This window comes from Pollicipes pollicipes, unplaced genomic scaffold, assembly GCF_011947565.3.
Source record: "Pollicipes pollicipes isolate AB1234 unplaced genomic scaffold, Ppol_2.1 Scaffold_3447;HRSCAF=4054_pilon_pilon_pilon, whole genome shotgun sequence".
NCBI classification, from domain to species: domain Eukaryota; kingdom Metazoa; phylum Arthropoda; class Thecostraca; order Pollicipedomorpha; family Pollicipedidae; genus Pollicipes; species Pollicipes pollicipes.
Genome location: NW_023596297.1, coordinates 20,734,359 through 20,755,347, shown reverse-complemented (window position 1 = coordinate 20,755,347; position 20,989 = coordinate 20,734,359). Strand labels below are relative to the sequence as shown.

The following is a 20,989-nucleotide window of genomic DNA, read 5'->3' as shown; positions in this document are numbered from 1 at the left end:
AAAGATTGGGAGACATCTGTTCGCGGCCTCACCCGCCCGTCTGTCGCGTTTTCAAAGCTGCCAAGCCGCTGAAAGCCTGCGCTTCGGCTGTGGTCGAAATAAGAAATTACATTGGTTGTCTTGCATGAAAGGGGATGGGACCGTAAATTGCGGCAAGCGCAGCCTGTTGCGATGCCCCCGATCACAGCCCCTCCCCCCCCCCCCCCCCACCGCGGAAGAGACGTCCGAGACCAGCGGAAGTTTTTGCATTGGCCTGCTTGCCGGACGGCAGCGCAAGAGACTGCCGCCATCACAAAACCCCGGGGCCCGTGAGCTCTTGGCCGACCCGGCTTCCTCTTCGCCAGCTTGTTGCCTTTGATGATCCAAGTACCATGGGCTGATCAAATACCGTCTTTGTCAACCAAATATACTAACATTCAAACGCGACGCGTTAAGCATAGTAGCCGTAAGGCTGTCATATATTTGTTGATTTCATGCTCGTGGGTCACGATAACCATTCATTGTATCTGTTCGTTAGGGTCAGTACAAATGTAGTGGCACATCACGTCAGTATATAGGCATATAAAACGCATCTCGCGCCTGTGAAAACCCACCGGCGCCACGTCAGTACCAGGTCACATGGCAACACTACCCAAAGTGAGGACCACACAGCGGCCGCATTCTTACATTCGCACGTGCGTTACATACGCACGTGCACTTACACGTGGACGCACATTCGCACGCACGTTACATTACCGGACTCTTCTTCCGTGACGTCACCAACGAATAAAGTGCAACACACACGTCTGTTCAATATTCAACCAGCTACAGTCAAGTGCAGGACCCATGCAAACAGCGCCGCTTACATACACCGATATACAAGACGCTGTTGCGACGCTGCGGCTAGCAATCGCAACCAATAGCGGCTAAACGGAATATCACAGTTGGCTACGGGCGATGTGCTGACTTGTACATGACAACGTGGCCAAGACGTCCTCTCCCGGGCGCTGTGCGAGGCCTCGGCGAAGGTGCACGACGCCCGGCAGAGACTCGGACGGAGGGCAACAACCCTTGAGGTCCGGGGCCAGCCGGTTCAGACCGGAGGCTCCGCCACTGAGCAGGCCCGGAACAGCAGTCCGGACGAGGACTCCGGACCCTGGGGAGGCCCGGACCAGCAGTCCGGACGAGAACTCCGGACCCTGGGGAGGCCCGGACCAGCAGTCCGGACGAGGATTCCTGACCCTGAGGAGGTCCGGAACGCAAGCGCAGACAACGTGACAGAAGCTCGGACGGTGCCGGACGGCTAGCGGAAGCAGCGCGCCAGCAGCAGCGCCGCCACCAGGCTCGCCAGCGTCGGTGCTGACACCTGGCGGCGGGCGGCTGAACTGCGTCGGCCCGGTCGTGCTGAAACAACCAGAGCCATCTGGTGACGCCAAACGACAGCTGCAAGGCGTCAATCGGCTACCAGGGCAATAGAGCACTTCAACGTTAACAGAGACGCCAATGCATTCCGCATGGTGATGGGTGGGGTGCGATTAAATTGGCCCTCTATATCCGGAAGGTGTTCAACATCGCACAACGATGGGCGATCCTCATCACTGACCTCAGATACGTGACAGTCACTGACCTACGACGGGCAAACGGCCACGACGAACCTGAGACGAAGGTGACCCCTGACCATCCGACTGACCTGTGATCGGCCTCCAGCCGCGGGTGGTGGTCCGGTTGGGCCGGCTCGGCCTCGTCGGCCGGCGCCGCCCGCTGTCGCCGGCGGGCCGCCCCCGCGCCGGCGGCGCCCGGGTGGGCGGCGCCGCCTGGGCGGGTCCGCCGGCCGTCGGACGGCCGCGGCGCCGTCGGCGGCGGCGGCTCCGACGTCTCGGCACCGTCACGGCAGGGTGCTGCCGTGCGAGCGCAGCAGCACGGTCAGCTAGAGAGACGACCAAGGCACATTCCAGGGACAGGGACACAGTTTAGCGCGAGGCGTCCATGCGAGCACGTCGCTTACATAAGTAACGACCGGGACACACACTCACTTGTCCTTACAATGTGAATCGCGTCTTTTTGATGCCCTTTGTGCCAAACTGCTAATTAGCTTCCGTGATATGTCTTGAAGATGAAAAGGTACTTGTTAGCAGCTGCAGCTGCGTAATGTCAGCAGATGACGTAAAAGCACGACGGGCTGTAAGTGCCGGCACTTGACCAATGAACGGAATCTGTAAATTAGCCCTGACGAAAATTTGTGCCGCGCGCTGCATACACCTTCGACAAAGCTAAGATATTGCAGAGTGGTTGGCCAAGACTAATGCTATCCCTAAAAGTCAGAAAGGAAGGCATGGTCTGAGAAGTTTGCTAATCACTCCAAGGTGAGTAAACAGTTATTCCTTAAATATGCCTGAAGCCCGGATATACCACGCGGCAAGGCGACATGGCACAGACTTTCCACAAGTTTTTTCAAGTCTAAAGCCCTTGGTGATATTTGCCACTTGCTACTTGCCACTCACCGGCTCTGTGCTGCTTGACATTTGGCACAGAACCGGTGAGTGCATCCTTGTTCCATCCTGGCGAGTAATGACTGCCATGTCCTTGGCCGTCTCCCCCCGGCTAGGACCAGTGTCGTCGCGCGGTGCGGGACTCACCCGTCTGCGTGATCAGCATCCCCGTGCGCGTGGGGTCGACGCGTCGACGGCAGCCCTCGTCGGTGCCGGCCTCGCCGATGAAGACGCGGCCGTCAGCCATGACGCGGCCGACGAAGCACTCGTAGGAGAGCGCGTCGCGCCGCTGCGTGTACGTGTACAGCACGTCGCCCTCCGTCCACGAGCCCAGGCAGCGGTACTCGCGCTCTGCGGACACCGGAGGCGCCGGGGTCAGGCAGGCACGCTCACAGCTCCCTCTCGGGCGGAAAGGCACGGCGTCTACGCTCCCGGCGTGGACACCGGCGGCGCTTCAGTGGTTCCTGGCAGGAAAAGAAGAGAGGGAATTGCCTCATGTCTTGCGTTGTTGTTCCCAGATGGCTGCCACACCACGCGCAGAATATGCACAAGCAGAACAAACAGGCCCATTTGATACCTCAGGAGACTTTACAACTTGCAGCCACTCAGACTCAAAGGGCGAGGCCAGAGAATCTGCATTCACGCCGATGATTTAAATGATAGTTCACTAGCGGAAGAATGCCCAAGCAAGAGGGCGCGTTGGTTCCCAGAGTTCTGTCCATACGTTTTCAGTCGCAGCCAGGCTGCTACACAAAGCCGCCAGTGGTGATGCGCTTCAGAGCGCCAAGTCACATAAGCTCGCGGCATAAAGGGCAGCCACTGTGCTCTGAGATGGGCGAATGCTAACAGACCTTGTAAAAAGGCCTACGGGAGGACAAAGACTCTGCACAAAACGGCAGCATTGTGTGGGAAAAAGCTAACAACACACTTCAAACCCCAGGGTGCAGCGAGCTACAATAGCGCAGTGCAAACAATGCAATGCAAAATGTGCACATTACGCCATGCGAGGACAATGAAAATTCTTCAGTGCAAAACGTAGTTTGCAAGTGAACAATTTTTAGGCAATTAAGCCCTCCGTCTGAGACACTTGGAGCAAAGTGGGGGGAATTGTCCCTCCATGAACCCATGTAAGTCCCTCACGTAGTTCTCGTTGAGGCAGAGACCCGCGTCTGTTTACAGCCCTGCCAGGTTCCGGCACGTTTATCCAGTGAAGCTTCACGCCAGTCGTTTTGCAGCACACCTGCCACACCGCTGCAGCCAGCGTTCATGGATCCATTACCCGCCGAGACGAGCTCCAAACGAAATGGCCTGACCTGCCCACGGAGGTGGACGGCACATTTACTCCTTAGCGTTTTATCCTTCAAGTCTCATCAGAAATCACGCTATTTTCTAACTTTTTGCTAAAGACAATTAATTCTGTCGATCAACTGCATCCTGCCATAGGTAGAAAGTCTCCAAAGAGACCTTCAAAGACAAAACCTATAACAACCCGCAAATGCACATCCGGAGTAGCAGCAATAAATGCCTGCAGTGTCCGGCACCGATGGCACACATTTTGGTACGGTTGTTCCTCTCTTAGCGTGGAGGCACGGCGTCCGTCCTGTAGCGCTCCACCGAGCACGCACCACACGCGCGCGGCACGGGGCGCGGCCGCCGCGCGCCAGGTGTAGGGGAGGGGCAGGGAGGGGGGGGGGGGGGCGGTGGCCGCGCACGACGCCCCGCCCCGGAAGTGGCGACCGGGCACAGGAAGGGCGAGCCCGGCCATCCCAGCGCCGAGCCGGACCTCCGGCCCGCTGTGGTCTGACCGGCGTGGAGGGCCGGCGCGGCTCGCCGATCGAGCCCGGGACGAGAGCAGCTCCCAACCATGGCAGATCGACGGTAACGTGGGAGCGGGACGGGGCGGGGCGGAGCACAGGGCACGCATGCAGTATGCTCCCAATTATCCATCAAAGGCGCTCCATTGGGCGTGAAAAGATGAGAAACAAACACATGGTCCGCAATCTGAGGCAGACACAACCGGCTTGTAAGGTTTAAAGTCGCCACTGGGACGTTTCGAAGCGTTACAATTGCAACACTATCGTGGAATGATTACCTTGTGTGTTTAAACCGGGCATGGACACAAAATGCAAAGGGTCGGTAATCGAAATGGCCTGGAATTCAGCTGCTCAGCTGAACTTGAGTCCAGTGCAGACAGGAGCACATTCTACATAACGCGTAACCAAGGGACGACACGCCGCATGAAAAAGACTGCAGACAAAGGTCTCGCATGGTGAAGACACCATGGACCGTCAAAGGTGCCGGTGGGGAGGCTTCTGTGGTTCGTGACAGGTAACAGGCACTGTGGGCCGTCACAAGTGCCGGTGATGAAGCCACTGTAGGCAGTCACAGGTGCCGGTGATAAAGGCACTGGGGCCGTCACAAGTGCCGGTGATGAAGCCACGGTAGGCCGTCACAGGTGCCGGTGATAAAGGCACTGTGGGCCGTCACAAGTGCCGGTGATGAAGCCACGTAGCCGTCACAGGTGCCGGTGATAAAGGCACTGTGGGCCGTCACAAGTGCCGGTGATGAAGCCACGTAGGTAGTCACAGGTGCCGGTGATAAAGGCACTGTGGGCCGTCAGAAGTGCCGGTGATGAAGCCACTGTAGGCAGTCACAGGTGCCGGTGATGAAGCCACTGTAGGCAGTCACAGGTGCCGGTGATAAAGCCACGGTAGGCAGTGACAGGTGCCGGTGATAAAGACACTGTTGGCCGTCACAAGTGCCGGTGATGAAGCCACTGTAGGCAGTCACAGGTGCCGGTGATAAAGCCACGTGGGCCGTCAGTGCCGGTGATGAAGCCACGTAGCAACAGGTGCCGGTGATAAAGACACTGTTGGCCGTCACAAGTGCCGGTGATGAAGCCACTGTAGGCCGTCACAGGTGCCGGTGATAAAGGCACTGTGGGCCGTCACAAGTGCCGGTGATGAAGCCACTGTAGGCCGTCACAGGTGCCGGTGATAAAGGCACTGTGGGCCGTCAGAAGTGCCGGTGATGAAGCCACGGTAGCAGTGACAGGTGTCGGTGATAAAGGCACTGTGGGCCGTCACAAGTGCTGGTGATGAAGCCACGGTAGGTAGTGACAGGTGCCGGTGATAAAGGCACTGTGGGCCGTCAGAAGTGCCGGTGATGAAGCTACGGTAAGCAGTGACAGGTGTCGGTGATAAAGGCACTGTGGGCCGTCACAAGTGCTGGTGATGAAGCCACGGTAGGTAGTGACAGGTGCCGGTGATAAAGGTACTGTAGGCCGTCACAAGTGCCGATGATGAAGCTTCTGTGGTCCGTGACAGGTGCCGATGATAAAGGTTCTGTGGGCCGTGACAAGTGCCGTTGATGAAGCCTCTGTGTGCCGTCACAGGTGCTAGTAATGAAGTCACTGTGGACCTTCACAAGTGCCGGTCATAACGCCACTGCGGGCAATCACAGGTGCAGTCGGTGCAGTCCCGCGTCGAGCCGTGCAGTGCTGGTGCAGTCGTACCTTCGTGGTAAGCGGCCGGCGGCAATCGGCGCTTCTTCTCCGGCGCGGGGGCGACTGTGACGGGGTCTGGCACCGGCAGCTCCGGGCCCCCGAAGTGCGGCGTCCGCGTCGGATCGAACGGGGGCCGCGCCGGCCGTATCGGATCTAGCGCCGGCCGGATCTGGTCTGGTCGGATCGGATCTGGCGCAGGCCGGATCTGATCTGGCCGGATCTGACCTGACGCCGGTTGGATCGGATCTGGCGCAGGCCGGACCGGCTGGATCGGCCGACCGCCGCTGAAGCTGCCCATCGGGTCGTCGGCGGGGTCCGATCCGCGGCCTGGACTCCGGCCCGGGTCGCCTTCCTGCAGCCACCATACCGGCGTCTGCTGTGGTCCCGGGGGCGACTGTCCAGAGCCCCGGGCGATGTCCGGCCGCCAGCCGCGGCCCGGCCCGCGCTCCGGGTCAGGCGACCTGCCCTTGTCAGGCCTCCGGCTTTGATTCGGTCTCCATTCTTGGTCCGGCATTCGGTCCTGGTCCGGTCTGTAGCTCTGGTTCGGTCCATAGCCCTGGTCTGGCTTGTAGCTTTGGTCCGGTGCAAAGCCCTGGCCCGGTCTGTAGCTTTGGTTCGATCCATAGCCCTGATGCGGTCTGATGGCTTCGTCTGGCCTGTAACCCTGAGCCTTTCCATATCCCCCGTCCGGTCTGAAGTCCCTGTTTAGTCCATGACTTCGGTCCGGTGCGTAGCCAAGGTTCGGTCTGTCGCCTTCACCCGGCTCAAAGTCCTGACCCGACCCATAACTTTGATCCAATCCATAACTTCGATCCATTTCATGACTTTTATCACCTGATTCATGGCTTCGATCCGACCCATAGCCTCGATTCGATCCATAGCTGCGATCGGGTTCGTGACCCTGACCCGATTTATGGTCTCGATTGGATCCATAGCCTTGATCCGATCCGTGGTGTTGATCCGACCCATGCCGTTGCTCCGATCCATGGCCTCGGTCCGACCCATAACCTCGATTCGATCCATGACTGCGGTCTGATTCGTGACCTTGACCCGATTTATGGTCTCGATCGAATCCATAACCTCGATCCGATCCATAACCTCGGTCCAATCCATGACCTCGATCTGACCCATATCTTCGACCCGATCCATGCTCTCGATTCGATCCATATCCTCGATCAGATCCATGCCCTCGATTCGATCCATATTCCCGATTCGATCCAAGCCCCTGTTCCGCTCCGTCACCCCGGTTCGGTACTACGTCTCCGCCTGGCTGATCCGCGCGGCGACCGGTCGTGTCGTCGTCGCCGGAGTCCTCTCCCAGCCCGCGCTCCTCGCCCGGCGCCGGCCCGCCGTCCGCCGGCTCCCGCTCCTCTCCGTCAGCCCCTCCCGCTCCCTCGTCACCCCCGCCGCCGAACCGCTCCGGGTACGTCCACGGGTCGTAGGCGTCGTCGCCGTAGGCGTCGGTCGTGCTGGACGTGACCGACGCGCGGCCCGGCGGCAGGGCGTAGCTGATGCGGGTCGTGCGCGGCTGCGAGACGTGGTAGCGCGCGCTGTCGCGCCGCTGCCGGCCACCACGTCGCCGGCCGCCGGACGGCGCGCCCGGCCAGGCCGCCGGCTGCAGGTCGGCGCGCGACACGGTGCGCACGGGGCCCGAGCCGATGGGTATGACGGCGGGGCGGGGCGCGGAGGGACGCCCTCCTGGAAACGGCGGCGCCGTGAACGTCCCGCCACGTGCGGCGCCCATCGGCGGTCATCCGGGGGACGCCGGTGAAGTCGTGGGTTAAATGTCGAACAGAAGGGTAGGATGAATAACAGTTCAAAGACGGGTTTGAATGTACGCCGTTGGGTTCGGTTCCAATGGATACAACTGCTGAGTTTAACCTGCGGTTTGGTGCGCGGTTCCAGTCCCCTGAATCGGTTGCACTTGAGCGCAGCGTTGATGTGTAATCAGACCAGCGATGTCATGAGGCCCAATATGTCCGAGATATCTGATTCTGGAGCGTACTGGATCCCGTCATCGTGTTTGCAGCAGCAGTTGACACAAGACTGACTCCAACTGGCCCGAAAAAGAGAACAGTTACCGCCACAGAGCTCGGACAGCAGACACTCCTCGAAGTCATCTTGTTAGTTGTCATCACAGTGGCGCGGTCCCGACCAGTCGTGAAGCCCCACCGGCCGGCCACCCTCCTCTCGACAAAACGCAGCCCCAGCCCCGCGAACTTGCATCCCTCCAGCCCGGTAACTTACTTTCGAAAATGTGCGAGGCGTTGGCGCAGCTGGTCACCGTGTAGAACATGCTCTGCGAGCTGGTGCAGTCGGAGCGGAGCCTCGCGCACAGCTGGCCGTCCGTGTCGGGGATAACGCCGCTGTACGAGCCCGACACCGGGCACCGCGCCTCGTGCTCGATCCGGCTCCCTGCGCGGCGCGGTGGCAGGGTCAGCCTCGCCGGAGGACGCCACGACACCGTAGAACGGGAGTGCACTCTCTGGAGAGCGAGGCGCAGCTCTCTGGAGGGTGAGACATAGCTCTGCGGAGGCGAGGCACAGCTCTCCGGAGGGCAAGACATAGGTCTCTGGAGGGTGAGGTGGCGGCGAAGTCTTCCTCACTGGAGGACGAGCCACGACGTCAGGGGATCAGGGGAGAACGACTCACAGGAGGCCGAGTCACGGCAGCAGGGAACCCCGACTCTCGGGAGTATGGAGAACAGGGAGTCAGGCGCGCATGAGGGCGAAGACGGAAGCAGTGGAATCAGCAACATAGTGGGACTGAGGCACTGCATCAGGGTCAGCGTCATCGGAAGACGCCGGGGCGGTGGTCCGAGAACCGTGAAGCCTTGGAAGACCCTTAGCATATGAGATGATTGTGTTCGTAGTGCACTTCCGTAGCGCGACCTTCCACCTCTTAAGCATGAGAACACAAAAGCAAGAATGAAGACGAATTGCTGGCCAGCTTTCCCAAAAGCCCAGAATACGGTGGCTGAGATCTGGAAACACGAACTTCGGGTACAGGTTGGCTGTTCCTCCGACCTCTGGCGGCCGTGCACTGGGGGCCTGCACGCAGGCCGGCCCTGGAGCCCGGAGGGCCGGCCGGGCACGTCCGGCTCGCAGTGGTGACGCAGCCCCGTGCGGCTAGCCGGCGGCGGCCGCGGACGGCTCTGGTGCAGTCATGCATCGCCGAGCGGATGCATGGGTATGTGGGGGGGGGGGGGGGGCGGAGGGTGACACAGGCATAGGGCGGGTAGGCGAGCCGGCGAGCGCATCCCGATAGGGACGTGACAAAGACAGAGGCGTGGCGCACAGAACTGAACAACGTGGTGACGTCCGGGTTATCACATTACGATTAATTCTAACTGGCGCCTATCAATGCCATTACAATTTAAACGACTCATGGCAACATTACCAACTCGATGTCTTCTAGCGCGCGCGATCTAATATAACCTTTTAAATTTGAAACTGCATGGTTCACAATGATAAGTGGAAGGAAAACAGAAAGCCGACCAATTCCTTACTGCTTTCGAGCATTTAAAACCCAATTGGGCGCATCCACTGATGGATCCTGCACAAGCTGTTTGTTCTCGCACGGAATAGATTTTGGCATCTTCAGTTTCATTTCGCGACCATGTGAAACTTGTGTCGACCACGTCATCTGCCACATGTCACGCGCATGTCCGACGCATGCGCGGCGTGTCACTACTCGTCGAAGTGCGAATGCGCATCACCACGTTAGCTGATAGAAGCAGGTTCACGGCGCAGCGCACGTCCGCCAACGACTTTGTGCCCTTGGGGGGGGGGGGGGGGGGACCGCTTGCTGATTGGCTACACAACTGAGGGCGGTGGGCTTGGGTAGGAGGACAAAGTCTGGGTGGAGGGGAGGGGAACGGAACGAGAGGAAATGAACAAAATGCAGGAGGTGCACCACTGGTCCGCGCACGTTCTGTTATAAGTGGCTCGCATTTTTCTGCCTGGACACAGTCGCAGTCACCGTTCGAGAGCAAAAACACAATGATGGCGCGCTGGACGGGAAAATAGCAGCTGATTTCACAAAAGTAGTTGCATTCGCGAAGAAGTCGGTGATGAAAGTTTCCGGCCATCTTTACAGCACCACACGGGTCCGTGGCGTGAAAGTAGGTCAGACGGCACGTCACCACTCGCTGACGCCCTTCCCGCAGTCCCATGCAGAGTTGAAGGCCTCGGGCGAAAACGGCCTTTTATAATTCAAGGTGTTTGGTAAGTAAAAAGGTTACATGCTATTGTGTCCGGTACATTAACCCCGCGTGTAAGTTGGACGATGCACATGAACAAGGACGTCGCAGGTAACTGCTCGCAACGAGATAACACGACAATGCGAATTCGCCGTCACTTCGCTGCGACTGTGGGTCGCCCGCCACCCAGACATTGGGGGCTGTAATGTGGCTATCAGGGCCCATCACGGCCACCGCCGCGCCCCAGCAGACACTGACGTCAGAGCTCACTGCACTCAGTAAAATAACTTAGCCAAATAAAGCTCAGTACTGCTGGCCTTACAACAAAGGCTTGTTCTCTGTTGCACGCAGGTCCTTTGCACAGCCGTCCGAGTTTCCATTATGAGTACCTCTATGCAATATCTGCAAAAGGCCCTGTGCGGCTTGGGAACAGGGCGGTGGGAAAGGGTGTGAGTGATGTTGTCTTGCAGAGTATGCCTAAAATAATAAAAACCTGTGCGAATAGATCCAAATGGCTTTGGCAGCCCATAAAAGTTGGTCTCGTCAATGCGTCAATATCCATCGTACATGAGGAGTTAAGCAGCGAAAGAACTCCCCTGATTACGAACGGCGCCCATACCCAGCGTGCCCATTTGAACAACGCGGCAATTTTCCTCCTGAACGGCTCTCTTAACACATCAACTTGAGAGAAATACAGCTTTTCAATTGAGGTGACAGTTTTTCAGCGCGTCTTGTGTGAAAAGTGAGAAAAGAGCGAGAAGCTTGACGTTAGTCAACGTACCACCTATCTTTTCTACACCGTACATGAAGAAAGTGGGAGTAGCAGGTCAGTGTGTGATGAATGTGTTGGTTCAAAGAAATATTTCCATTTTGCGAAGAGCCGTCTTTGACCTTTCTAACTACAACCCATCGCAGAGAAGGACTTTACCGTTATGACAGGAATCAGTGCTTGCCAGCAATTTAAAATATATGCATGCCGGTTCCAAACATCCCTTTTTATTCATAACGGTAAATATAGCATACAAAATCAATAAATCAGAAACGGCATTGAAAAGGCAAGCCTCCACCAACCAGTGTACTTACGGCCCTGCGTGATCCAGCCGGTGTCCAGGAAACGGTGAGGTCCGCATAAGCTGTTGGAAATCCGTCTGCTCGGCATCAGACCTGCAACATCGAACGCCACCCATGAGCTGGAGCTGTGACATGTTGTAGCTAATAAACCGGACTTCGTCATCTGGGAGCCGATCGAGCTGAGCCCTGACCTCTCGGGACTGATGTGACGGGACTCAGACATCGGATCTGATCTAGCGGAGCTTGGACACCCCGCTGCTGGGCTGACGAGCGTATGACAGATACCAACTGATTCAACGAAGCTTCGAGGGTGGAAGCCATGGGAAACGTCAGACATGATCCATTCGAACTGTGACATATCGGAGCTAACATAACAAAGTTCCAACAGTTCGGAGCTGATGGAACAACTTTGTAACAGGTGCGGCTGATCTTACGCTGTTGTAGCCTCTGGGAGATAATATAACAACGCTTTGAGGATTTGGGGCAGGTTTAACGGGCCTGTGATGGGCCCAAGCTAATCTCACGGAACTGTGGCATCTCGGAGCTGACTAAACGTAGCTTTGACAGTACTAGCCGCCGAGCAGAGCTGCGAACGCTGGGAGTTGAACTAACGAAGCTGCGTCAATTCTGGGCTTGTCTAACGAGCTACTCTAGTCCAAAAAGTCGAACAAATCCAGGCTGTGAAGTCTGACGACTGTTTGGACAACGCTGCTGCACTGGAGACATCCGCTTACAATTCGTTGATGAAAAAATAGAGGCAAACTGCTCAGCCCGAGGCCGGCCACCAGAAGGCTGCAAATCATCGCACCCGATTACACCGCCTTCCCAATCCGCTGGTGCATTGGCCTCATTTATCACTGGCTGCATCCGCGTTTTCCCACTTGTTAACTCATGCGTGGCTGAAAGCTGATTCAGCATGGTTTTACCATTACAAATGAAAACTACCAAAAAATGGCGTAGCTGCTCGGCGGGCACGCGTACTGTCGCACGAATGTTACTCCCTTGGTTGAGAAGATGTCTTAAAAAGGACATTCCCTCTCAGATGCAGTCATTCAATACATTATCCCAGTACCCAAGGAAACGGTGTCGGCGATAGATAATCCCCCAAGATCTGTATGACAACCACCTTTCTGGGATACAGCCTGTACAAAAACTCGCTTTGAGCACAGCGCACCAAAGCAGAGCGAGCTCTCGCCGGACTGGTCTGCACAGCACGCTCTATGCCCGCACACACAGGACAGCCGACGGTGGCTTCCTGAGTAGTACAGACACGGCCTGCATTACACAGCTCTTTCCGGGACATTGAACTGCGACAGGCCCCTCTCGCCCAACACAGTCCATTCATCAAAGATCTCCGAACCCGTGCGAAAGCGCTCCAGGCCACCGTCGGGACGGCAAAACCTCCCCTAGCGCGCGCTGTTTACACACAACAGAGCCCAGAGCCCGCCGCCGGATGCCGTCTGCAGCGCGGGCGCCGCTCCGGGGCGCCGCCCGCGTGCAACAGGGCTCGCTGGCGGACGCAGTCGGCACAACAGCGCGCCCGCGGCCGCAGCGCCCGGACGTGCCGCGGCACCGGCGGGCCGCTGGCCGGCCGGGTCCCACGCGCAGCCGGCCCGCTGATGGAGGCCCGCTCGCCATTGGCGCGCCGACAACAGGTCATTACCGGGCCAAGGTCGCACACCGGAGCTTTATGCGTTCGTGATTGATATCCGCCGCGCAGGCGAGCGGGCTGCGCCGTTGGTATCAACGACACAGGTATCCGCGCTGCAACGATGCTAATCTTGCGGTTGTGATATTGCACGCCGTGCAAGCTGTGAGCAGCGGACGCTCCAAAAGAGCACAGGTCAGCGATTCCTTCACCTCGCCTTCATTCAAAGCTTTGGAATGCAAACCAAGGAGACAGTAAACAACATGGCATTTCATACGCATCCATGTGAAAGGCCACGCGGTACGATGGTAGCGCCGTGCCTCCCGTTGCGTCTGATAGGAAAGGGCGCCGTGTTGGCTCCGGCGACTACACGAAACCAGCGCCACGGCGCGCGACGCTGCCCCGACTACGGCCAGTCCAGAGGCGTGCCTGTGGCGCGCTGCTCCAGCCGTGATGCGAGCGCGTGCCGTGTGCGCCGGAGGAGGCGGGCCCGGCCGCTCGCCGCGTGCGGCGAGTATCGGCGGTCTGAGGTATGGCACGCTGCGGTTCTGGCCGGATGTTTGTACGACCTGGGCGCCGGCACACGTTCTGTGACCGCTGCCGCACCGCATCCCGACGCGAGGAAGGTAATCTAGATTTGCACGTGCTACTGCTCGTTCACAGCGAAGAAGCATCTTTCAAAAGGCAGATCCGCAAAAGAAGCTCTTCGGGCATATCAGCTAACGGCGGCACGGAAAAAAACATTGTGGCGATTGAGCAAAAGAAGGCTAATCTTTTTTTGAGACCAGCTTTGTTCGTTGAATGATTCGTTTAACATATGGAAATCTGGTTGACGGCAGCTAACACCGATGAGAAATATCCTAATTATAAAAATATAATACTAATAATAATAATAACATAACTGATGAGAAAAATGGTGTTGCTGCTGCTACTAATAATACTAATACTAATTATACTAACAATCTCGCACCACGCAGGCACAACGCACGGACAAGACCAAGAGCTGTACTCCGTTCTTGCGTAAGTTAACATCTCCGCGTTATTAAGATGAACTGCTGCAATAGGCCGCGCAATTGGCAGTGAGCGGATGGACGTTGTCTTCCTTGGAATCTAGCTGAACGCCTGAAGATCGGCCAGCTCAGGAAATCCGCGTCTGCACGAGACACTCATTTTTTATGCGTACACGATCCGCGTTAACTCGGCCGTCGATGACCTGAGAGTCGCTTTGTGGGAGGCCCGCTGCACTCGCTCTGTCGGAGCGCGAGCGTTTCACGGCTGGCAGCAGTGCGACGCCACCGGGTCTGACCCGCGCCGCCATAACCGCACATTCCAAGCCGCTCCGGGGTCACGTGGCGCGCCGGAAATTACCGGGCAGGCCACTCCAACACGTGCAGAAATCACCTCCGCGCGGCCAGATACCATCAGCGGTCGGCAATTATAGAGGTCCGGCATGCAGGCTGGAGGCCGGCCAGCCGCACAACACCGTTGCCAATCGCGGCTTCAGATGGGCCTTCATCGCCACCGCCGGCGCCGCACTCACCCAGCTGAAACTCCATGACGTTCACCGCCCGCTCCTTCAGCCAGATGCAGTTGTACATCTCCTCGCCGCTGCGGAGGCACACCGCAAGGTCAGTGCCCAGAAGACCGCACGGAAGCTGACTTAGTCGGCCAGGCAAAGCCCTGGTGGCGCTGATGGGAACTGACGATCGCCCTCCCGTCGTGGGAGGCTCAGCGGAACGCTGGACAGCACCGCGGCAGGGGTCCAGGCCGCGCGGCCCGGCGTCAACGGCACGTGTACCGGGGAGACACCTCATACGCGCATACTTCCACCGAAGCCAGGCCGCACCCACCAGTGCGAGCGGGAGTAGATGACGAACTTCTCGTGCTGGCCGCCGATGCAGCGCGCCGTGTAGCTCTTGAAGTTGGCGACGTCCTTGTAGACGATCGTGTTGCCGTCCACGTGCGCGTGCTGCCAGTGTCCCTGCGCCCAGTCTGGGAACGTGCAGGTGGCGCGGCGCACGGCAGGAGGCCACGGGTGCGAGACGGCCGCGTACAGCACCAGTCGTTCGTGGCCGTGCGTGGCGTTCACCAGCTGACGGTGGCAGGAGGAATCCGACGAGAACGCCAAGAAGATGCGGCCGGAGCCCAACTCCTCCCGGTACATCTGGGAACGCGCGGGGTAACAGTGAGCCCAACTCCTCCCAGTACATCTGGGGACGCGCGGGTAACAGTGAGCCCAACTCCTCCCGGTACATCTGGGAGCGCGGGTAACAGTGAGCCCAACTCCTCCCGGTACATCTGGGGACGCGGGGTAACAGTGAGCCCAACTCCTCCCGGTACATCTGGGACGCGCGGGTAACAGTGAGCCCAACTCCTCCCGTACATCTGGGACACGGGGTAACAGTGAGCCCAACTCCTCCCGTACATCTGGGGACGCGCGGGGTAACAGTGAGCCCAACTCCTCCCGGTACATCTGGGGACGCGCGGGTAACAGTGAGCCCAACTCCTCCCGTACATCTGGGACGTGAGGGGTAACAGTGAGCCCAACTCCTCCCGGTACATCTGGGACGCGCGGTAACAGTGAGCCCAACTCCTCCCCGTATATCTGGGACGCGGGGTAACAGTGAGCCCACTCCTCCCGGTACATCTAGGGATGCGCGGGTAACAGTGAGCCCAACTCCTCTCGGTACATCTGGGGACGAAAGGGTAACAGTGGGCCCAACTCCTTTCGATACATCTGGGGACGCGCGGGGTACAGTGAGCCCAACTCCTCCCCGTACATCTGGGGACGCGCGGGGTAACAGTGAGCCCAATTCCTCTCGGTACATCTGGGGACGTGCGGGGTAACAGTGAACCCAACTCCTCTCGGTACATCTGGGGACGCACGCGCGGGTAACAGTGAGTCCAACTCCTACCAGTACCCAAAGCAACCGTTCTTTTTTTAGAGCACCGGTACAGTTGCTATGGAAGTGATTGCACGACTGTAATGGAAATAGTTTAAATGATTCTGGACCTGCTCTTTACGCGAGACGCCATGTGGCAGGGATGCATGGCGAGCCTTCAGTTACTTGCAATTCCTGCAGCTGATTGTGAACCACAAGCCGAACGCATGATCATACATGACACATACGCTTTTAGAAAAGATCTTCAAAAACTATTCCACCTGATCATTTGCGCACAGTACACTACACTCGGTTGCATTTGCCCATTCTGGTCTAGCTTTTGCAAATGCTCACTTTACGCAGTAAAAATATACATCACGGCCATCAAGTAATACAACATTGCAAAGCCAGCACATAACGGTCTCTTCTCAACGAAACGCCACATTCCCAGGACAGCACAGCCCCATTTGTCGAGGGCGCCGCTTAGGCCGGCAGAGGCGGCGGCGCGGTGCGGAGGTCCGGCACAGATCCAACCTCACCCCATCCCCTCCCTTCCTTCCTTCCGCCACTGCCAGCCTCAATCCGCGCCGGTATGCCGCGGACAGGCCGCCGTAATTGGGGGCCGCGCGGCGGATTTCAGGGCCGGCTTCCTGTCGACGCGTCGGCCACGCCCGTGCAAACACCCCCTCCCGTTACACCCCCCCCCCCCCCGCCCTCCCACACACACAAACGCGCTGCTCGACCGCCGGTCCTGAATATTCAGTGGGCGGCGTCGGTGGCCCGTGACGGGCTCCGAGGGGCGGGTCCAGTCTGCCGACGGGAGCGTGCTCGGCGCCTGTGACGGCCAGCTGACGCGGCACCTCTCGCAGACACGTCGGCGCACGCGGCCCCGGGTCCGAGCAAACGGCCGGGCGTCAACAGCGGCGGCCAGAGTCGGCCGCCGGCGGTGCGGCTCCCCTGGCCCGCAGACGCCCAGGAGAGCAGTGTGTTGACCAGGGTCTGAAGCCGGCACCGTGATGGTGTGTGGCAGTATGACGCGTACTGACCAGGGTTTGACGGGGGCACTGTGATGGTGTGTTGCAGTATGACGCGTACTGACCAGGGTCTGACGCCCGCACTGTGATGGTGTGTGTTGACCGGGGTCTGATGCCGACACCGTGACCGTATGCGGTAGTATGGCGCGTGTTGACCGGGCCTGACGCCGGCACTGTGACGGTGTGTGGCGGTGTAGCGCATGTTGACCAGTGCTTGACGCCGGCACTGTGGCAGTGTGTGACGGCGGTCCGCCAGGTGACGCCGATGACAGCCGTCACGCTGGCTTTGGAGCCAATGGCTCCGCTCTCAGGCGTCACTCAACGCAACATGCAGGGGCGCAGTATCGATCCTTTTCGCCTACCTGTTCCTTTGTGTCGTCGTCGCGGCTAGTTCACGCCAAGGAGACAGCAGAATATTACCCCGGACGTAGGTAAAATACATGTGGCTATAATACGTCTCAGTATCTCCACCGAGTATGATCCTGGATGACCACGGCAAAGTGTCTCCCGTCAATATTTTATGGCCAAGGTAGTCACTGAGGCGTGAGGCCTTCTACCGCAGCCATGGCGAGCTTTGCCAATCGAGTACAGCATTCGTCAGTCAAGTAAAGCCAATCAGCCGATCGTCAGCCCCGAGCGCGTCATCCCATCCTTGGCGCAGCGCAGTGGCAAGGCGCAACTATTTGTTAAATACTGCCCATCAGCAGCGGCACGTCAGCCAACCCAGGCTCGGCCGGCGCACCAGACCGCGACGCTGATGGTCACAGCAGACACGCCATCACAAACTCATCAGGGGCTTATGGAGCGTGCGAGTTCGTGCGAGGCGGGCTGGGTGCCAGCCAGGGGCGCATCGCGCCATGCTGTGGCCGCTCGACGGGGGCTGCCCGGCAGCTTTGGCAGGCCGGTTCTCATCACAGCCTGCGGCAGCCGCCGACGTCCCAGCGGCGGCCGCGGCCGTGACCGCTACATTAGCGGAATGCAGTAGCGGACTGCGTGCCGCCACCGCCGCTTCTTGTGGCAGGCGGGGTGTCGTGATCGTGGGCCGTTCACCCGGCCGGCGTGGGGACAGGGCTGGAGGCGTCGCGGCACGGAGCGGCTCACTGCCCTGCGGTGAGGCTGTACCAGTCAGTTGGAAGAGGAGTTGTGTTTCTGCCCCGCTGTGCGTTTGGGCTGGGATATCCAGGTCAGAAGTGAGTGTTTAATCGCTGCCAATTCTAGGATTTACATGCGCATGTCTGCACCGGCCGTTGATGCGTGATAGTGCGTGATCCTTTTGTTTCAGCTGACGGTTTCAAGCCTGGAGTATCCCGTAGGCATTCTGCCAGGCCATAGCTCAGTGACCCACGAAAGTTGCTTTTTTCGGACCTCGTACGACCGGGGGACCTGACCCCCCCCCCCTGAGTGAAGAGTTTCACACAGAAGATACTAAGCGATTTCGTAGGAACTCTGACGGAATTCGTAGGAGCTATGAGAAAATTTGACATTTAGCCCCGGCCTGACGAAAATTCAGGGTACGTGCCTGGGTCTTTAGTACCAATCAGGTGTACATTAAGTCAAGTGAAACAAAGTTTGGACAGCCGTCCTGTGAACTGAACAAGTTATTTAAAACCTCATTTTATGAGCTAAAAAACTGGTGACTGTCTATAGTATCACTGGCCGACGGCTCGTGAATAGTAAACAACTACAGCCTGTTCAGAGCTACCGAATATAAACTCATTATTTCTCTTAAACCTGCCCATCACTGGCGCCGTGTCGCGGCACATCGCGGCCCGGGGCGTTCCTCGTCCGTCGGTACTCCTCCCTGAGCCAACACCAGCCCCCCCCCCCCCCCCCGAGACCGGCCCGCTGGCCGCTCGGCGAGCGGCGAGCCTGGCGCGGCCGGCGCGCGGGGACCCGTCCCACCGGCGCGCCGTCGGCTGGCCGGCCTGCGTGCGAGAATGCCGGCGGACGGCGCGCCGTTCAGAGGCCCGGCCAGTAAATCACGCCGCTGCCGCCGGGGGTGCACGCCGGGACCGGCCACGGCGCCCATCAGCGGCAGCAGGCGGCGTCCGGCCGGGTCGTCCGGTCAGGTCGTCCGGCCAGGCTCGCTGCCGGCCGCAGCCCTCGGAGCTCACCGGCGCACGCACACGCGACTCACAGCATTCATCCACGCGCCCATGCGTGGAACTCACACACATGGCGCGTAAAGTACAAGTACAAACACGTTGACGTGGCCACTAACGTGCGCAAAATGGCCCCGATGCTGACGCGCCCTCAAAAACCAAATCACCACCACCACCACTAACGTGCACACACGGTCACTCGGTAAGTGACACGCAGGCACGCCGACCGTACACCTCGCTAAAGCAAACAATGAATCAAGCAAACTCACGCACGCATGCTGACCACCAACGCACCCACAGCGACTCGGCAATGTTCACGCACACAACCACTGTCGAGTCGACCCCAACGAGTCTGCACGTGGGCTGACTCGTAGCCCACACGCACACAAACCGCCTCGACAACGCCACTCACAGATACACTGGTTCGACAAACCGCCGCCCGCACACCAACTCGGCAGCTCACGCGTGCCACCCCCGCGCTCGCAGCGGCACCACGGCCCGGCCAGGACTCACCGCGCAGCAGCAGCGCGGTCCGGCCCAGGACTCATCACCTGCGCAGCGGCAGCACGGCTCGGCCAGGACTCACTGCGCAGCGGTAGCCACGGCTCAGCCAGGACTCACCGCGCAGGCGGGCAGCGCGTCTCGGCCAGGAACTCAGCACCGCGCAGCGGCAGCGACTCACCGCGCAGCGGTAGCACGGCTCGGCCAGGACTCACCGCGCAGCGTCAGCGCGTCTCGGCCAGGACTCACCGCGCAGCGATACCGGGGCCGATCGCTCTCCGAAGCCGTCACGTCCATCAGCGCGACGAAGTGTCGGCCGTCGGCGTCCGTCCAGTCGGCCAGGCACTGCAGCGTCATGTCTGGCGGCGCAGGCGGCGAGTCCTGTGTTACGTGACGCTCTGCGTGACGCTCCGCGTGATGCTCGTCCTGCCGTGTCGTCACGCGGGGCGCACCTGAGGCTCGCGGACGGCGGGCGGAGGTGTGGTAGTACCGCACACGAGCGGGAGCCGTCGCTCAAAACACGCCAGTCTGTGCATAACTTCGTTCTGCTCGGCCGACGTTTTAAGTTATTGGTACGTAGCAGCAACACATGTCTTGCAGTTGTTATGGGTTTGCATCGTTCTGCAATTGGTAGGCGCAGATAGGCGCTACAACACAGGCCACTCGCAAAAGCATAGTCCCGTTCACAGCCCATTGCAGACGGCTGGCAGACCAGGTGCACCGGCGTTTCCCACCGCGGTCGGGCCGGCCGGCGGTCGGCCGGCGCGCGCGGGGCGGCGTGCGACCGCCGGCCGCAGGAATGCAACGCGCTCGCCGCGTTGTCAAGGGGAGCTGCCGTCCGGCCAGTCCCTGGAACTGAGGTCGCTGCCGGCGGCGGCGGGGCTCGATGGCGGCCCGCCGCCGCCGGCAGACGCCGTCCGGCCGGGAGTGGGGGGGGGGGGGGGGGGAAGGGGGCGGCGCCGCGTCCGGTCCGGCCGCCACCCAGTCTGGCTCCAAACGATATCATACTGTCCCGAGTTGGAGGCTTGAGTGCAAGCTCTACAGGGACTGGATGATCGAGTCAGGTGTGGAGTTTCACTGGGCGGCTACCGGGAAGGCCGGCGACAGCACGTTACCGCCGCGCCGGCCCCGCCGACCGACACCACTTACTGCGCTGCTGCCGAAACGAGCAGGCTCGGAAGTGCAGGTGCAGCCCGAAGCCGTACGGACAGTTGGAGAGCTCCGAGGCGGCGCCGCGACACGCGCCGCCCGCCTCGTCCGCTTCGTACGAGAAGGAGAAGCGGCCGCTGATCGGGCAGTACACCTGGTGGGCGTGCGGCTCCGCCGTGCGCGTCTTCGTCTCTGAAAGGGGGCGAGGGACGGCTGAGGCGCGCGTCAGGGGCGCGGCGCGCGCGCCAGGAGCGGGCTGTGGGGCAGGCTCAGCAGCACCGGTAACCCGGCCAACTGTATCACGCCGGTAGCCTGCAGCCGACAGACGGTAATGTAGGATACTAAATGACCGTCATTAAATCAGGCCGGCCGTTGCCTGTTCGCGGGGCCATCCTCTCGCGTTGCCGGGCTGACAGCGGCGCTCCTCC

The 20,989-nt window shown here is 59.5% G+C and overlaps 1 protein-coding gene across 1 annotated transcript in view; it reads right to left on the bottom strand.

Moving 5' to 3' along the window:
• Window positions 1–1,282: 1,282 nt before the first annotated feature.
• LOC119092271 (uncharacterized) overlaps window positions 1,283–20,989 on the bottom strand; it is a 33,480-nt gene continuing 13,773 nt past the window's right edge. Inside the window, exons 4-12 of the mRNA XM_037215242.1 lie at window positions 20,562–20,753; window positions 19,662–19,771; window positions 14,744–15,057; window positions 14,434–14,501; window positions 11,258–11,338; window positions 8,221–8,388; window positions 2,616–2,819; window positions 1,831–1,877; window positions 1,283–1,345 (exon numbers count right to left, since the gene is read on the bottom strand). Of these exons, the coding sequence (XP_037071137.1) occupies window positions 1,283–1,345; window positions 1,831–1,877; window positions 2,616–2,819; window positions 8,221–8,388; window positions 11,258–11,338; window positions 14,434–14,501; window positions 14,744–15,057; window positions 19,662–19,771; window positions 20,562–20,753 (1,247 nt within the window). The remainder of the gene's footprint in view (window positions 1,346–1,830; window positions 1,878–2,615; window positions 2,820–8,220; window positions 8,389–11,257; window positions 11,339–14,433; window positions 14,502–14,743; window positions 15,058–19,661; window positions 19,772–20,561; window positions 20,754–20,989) is intronic.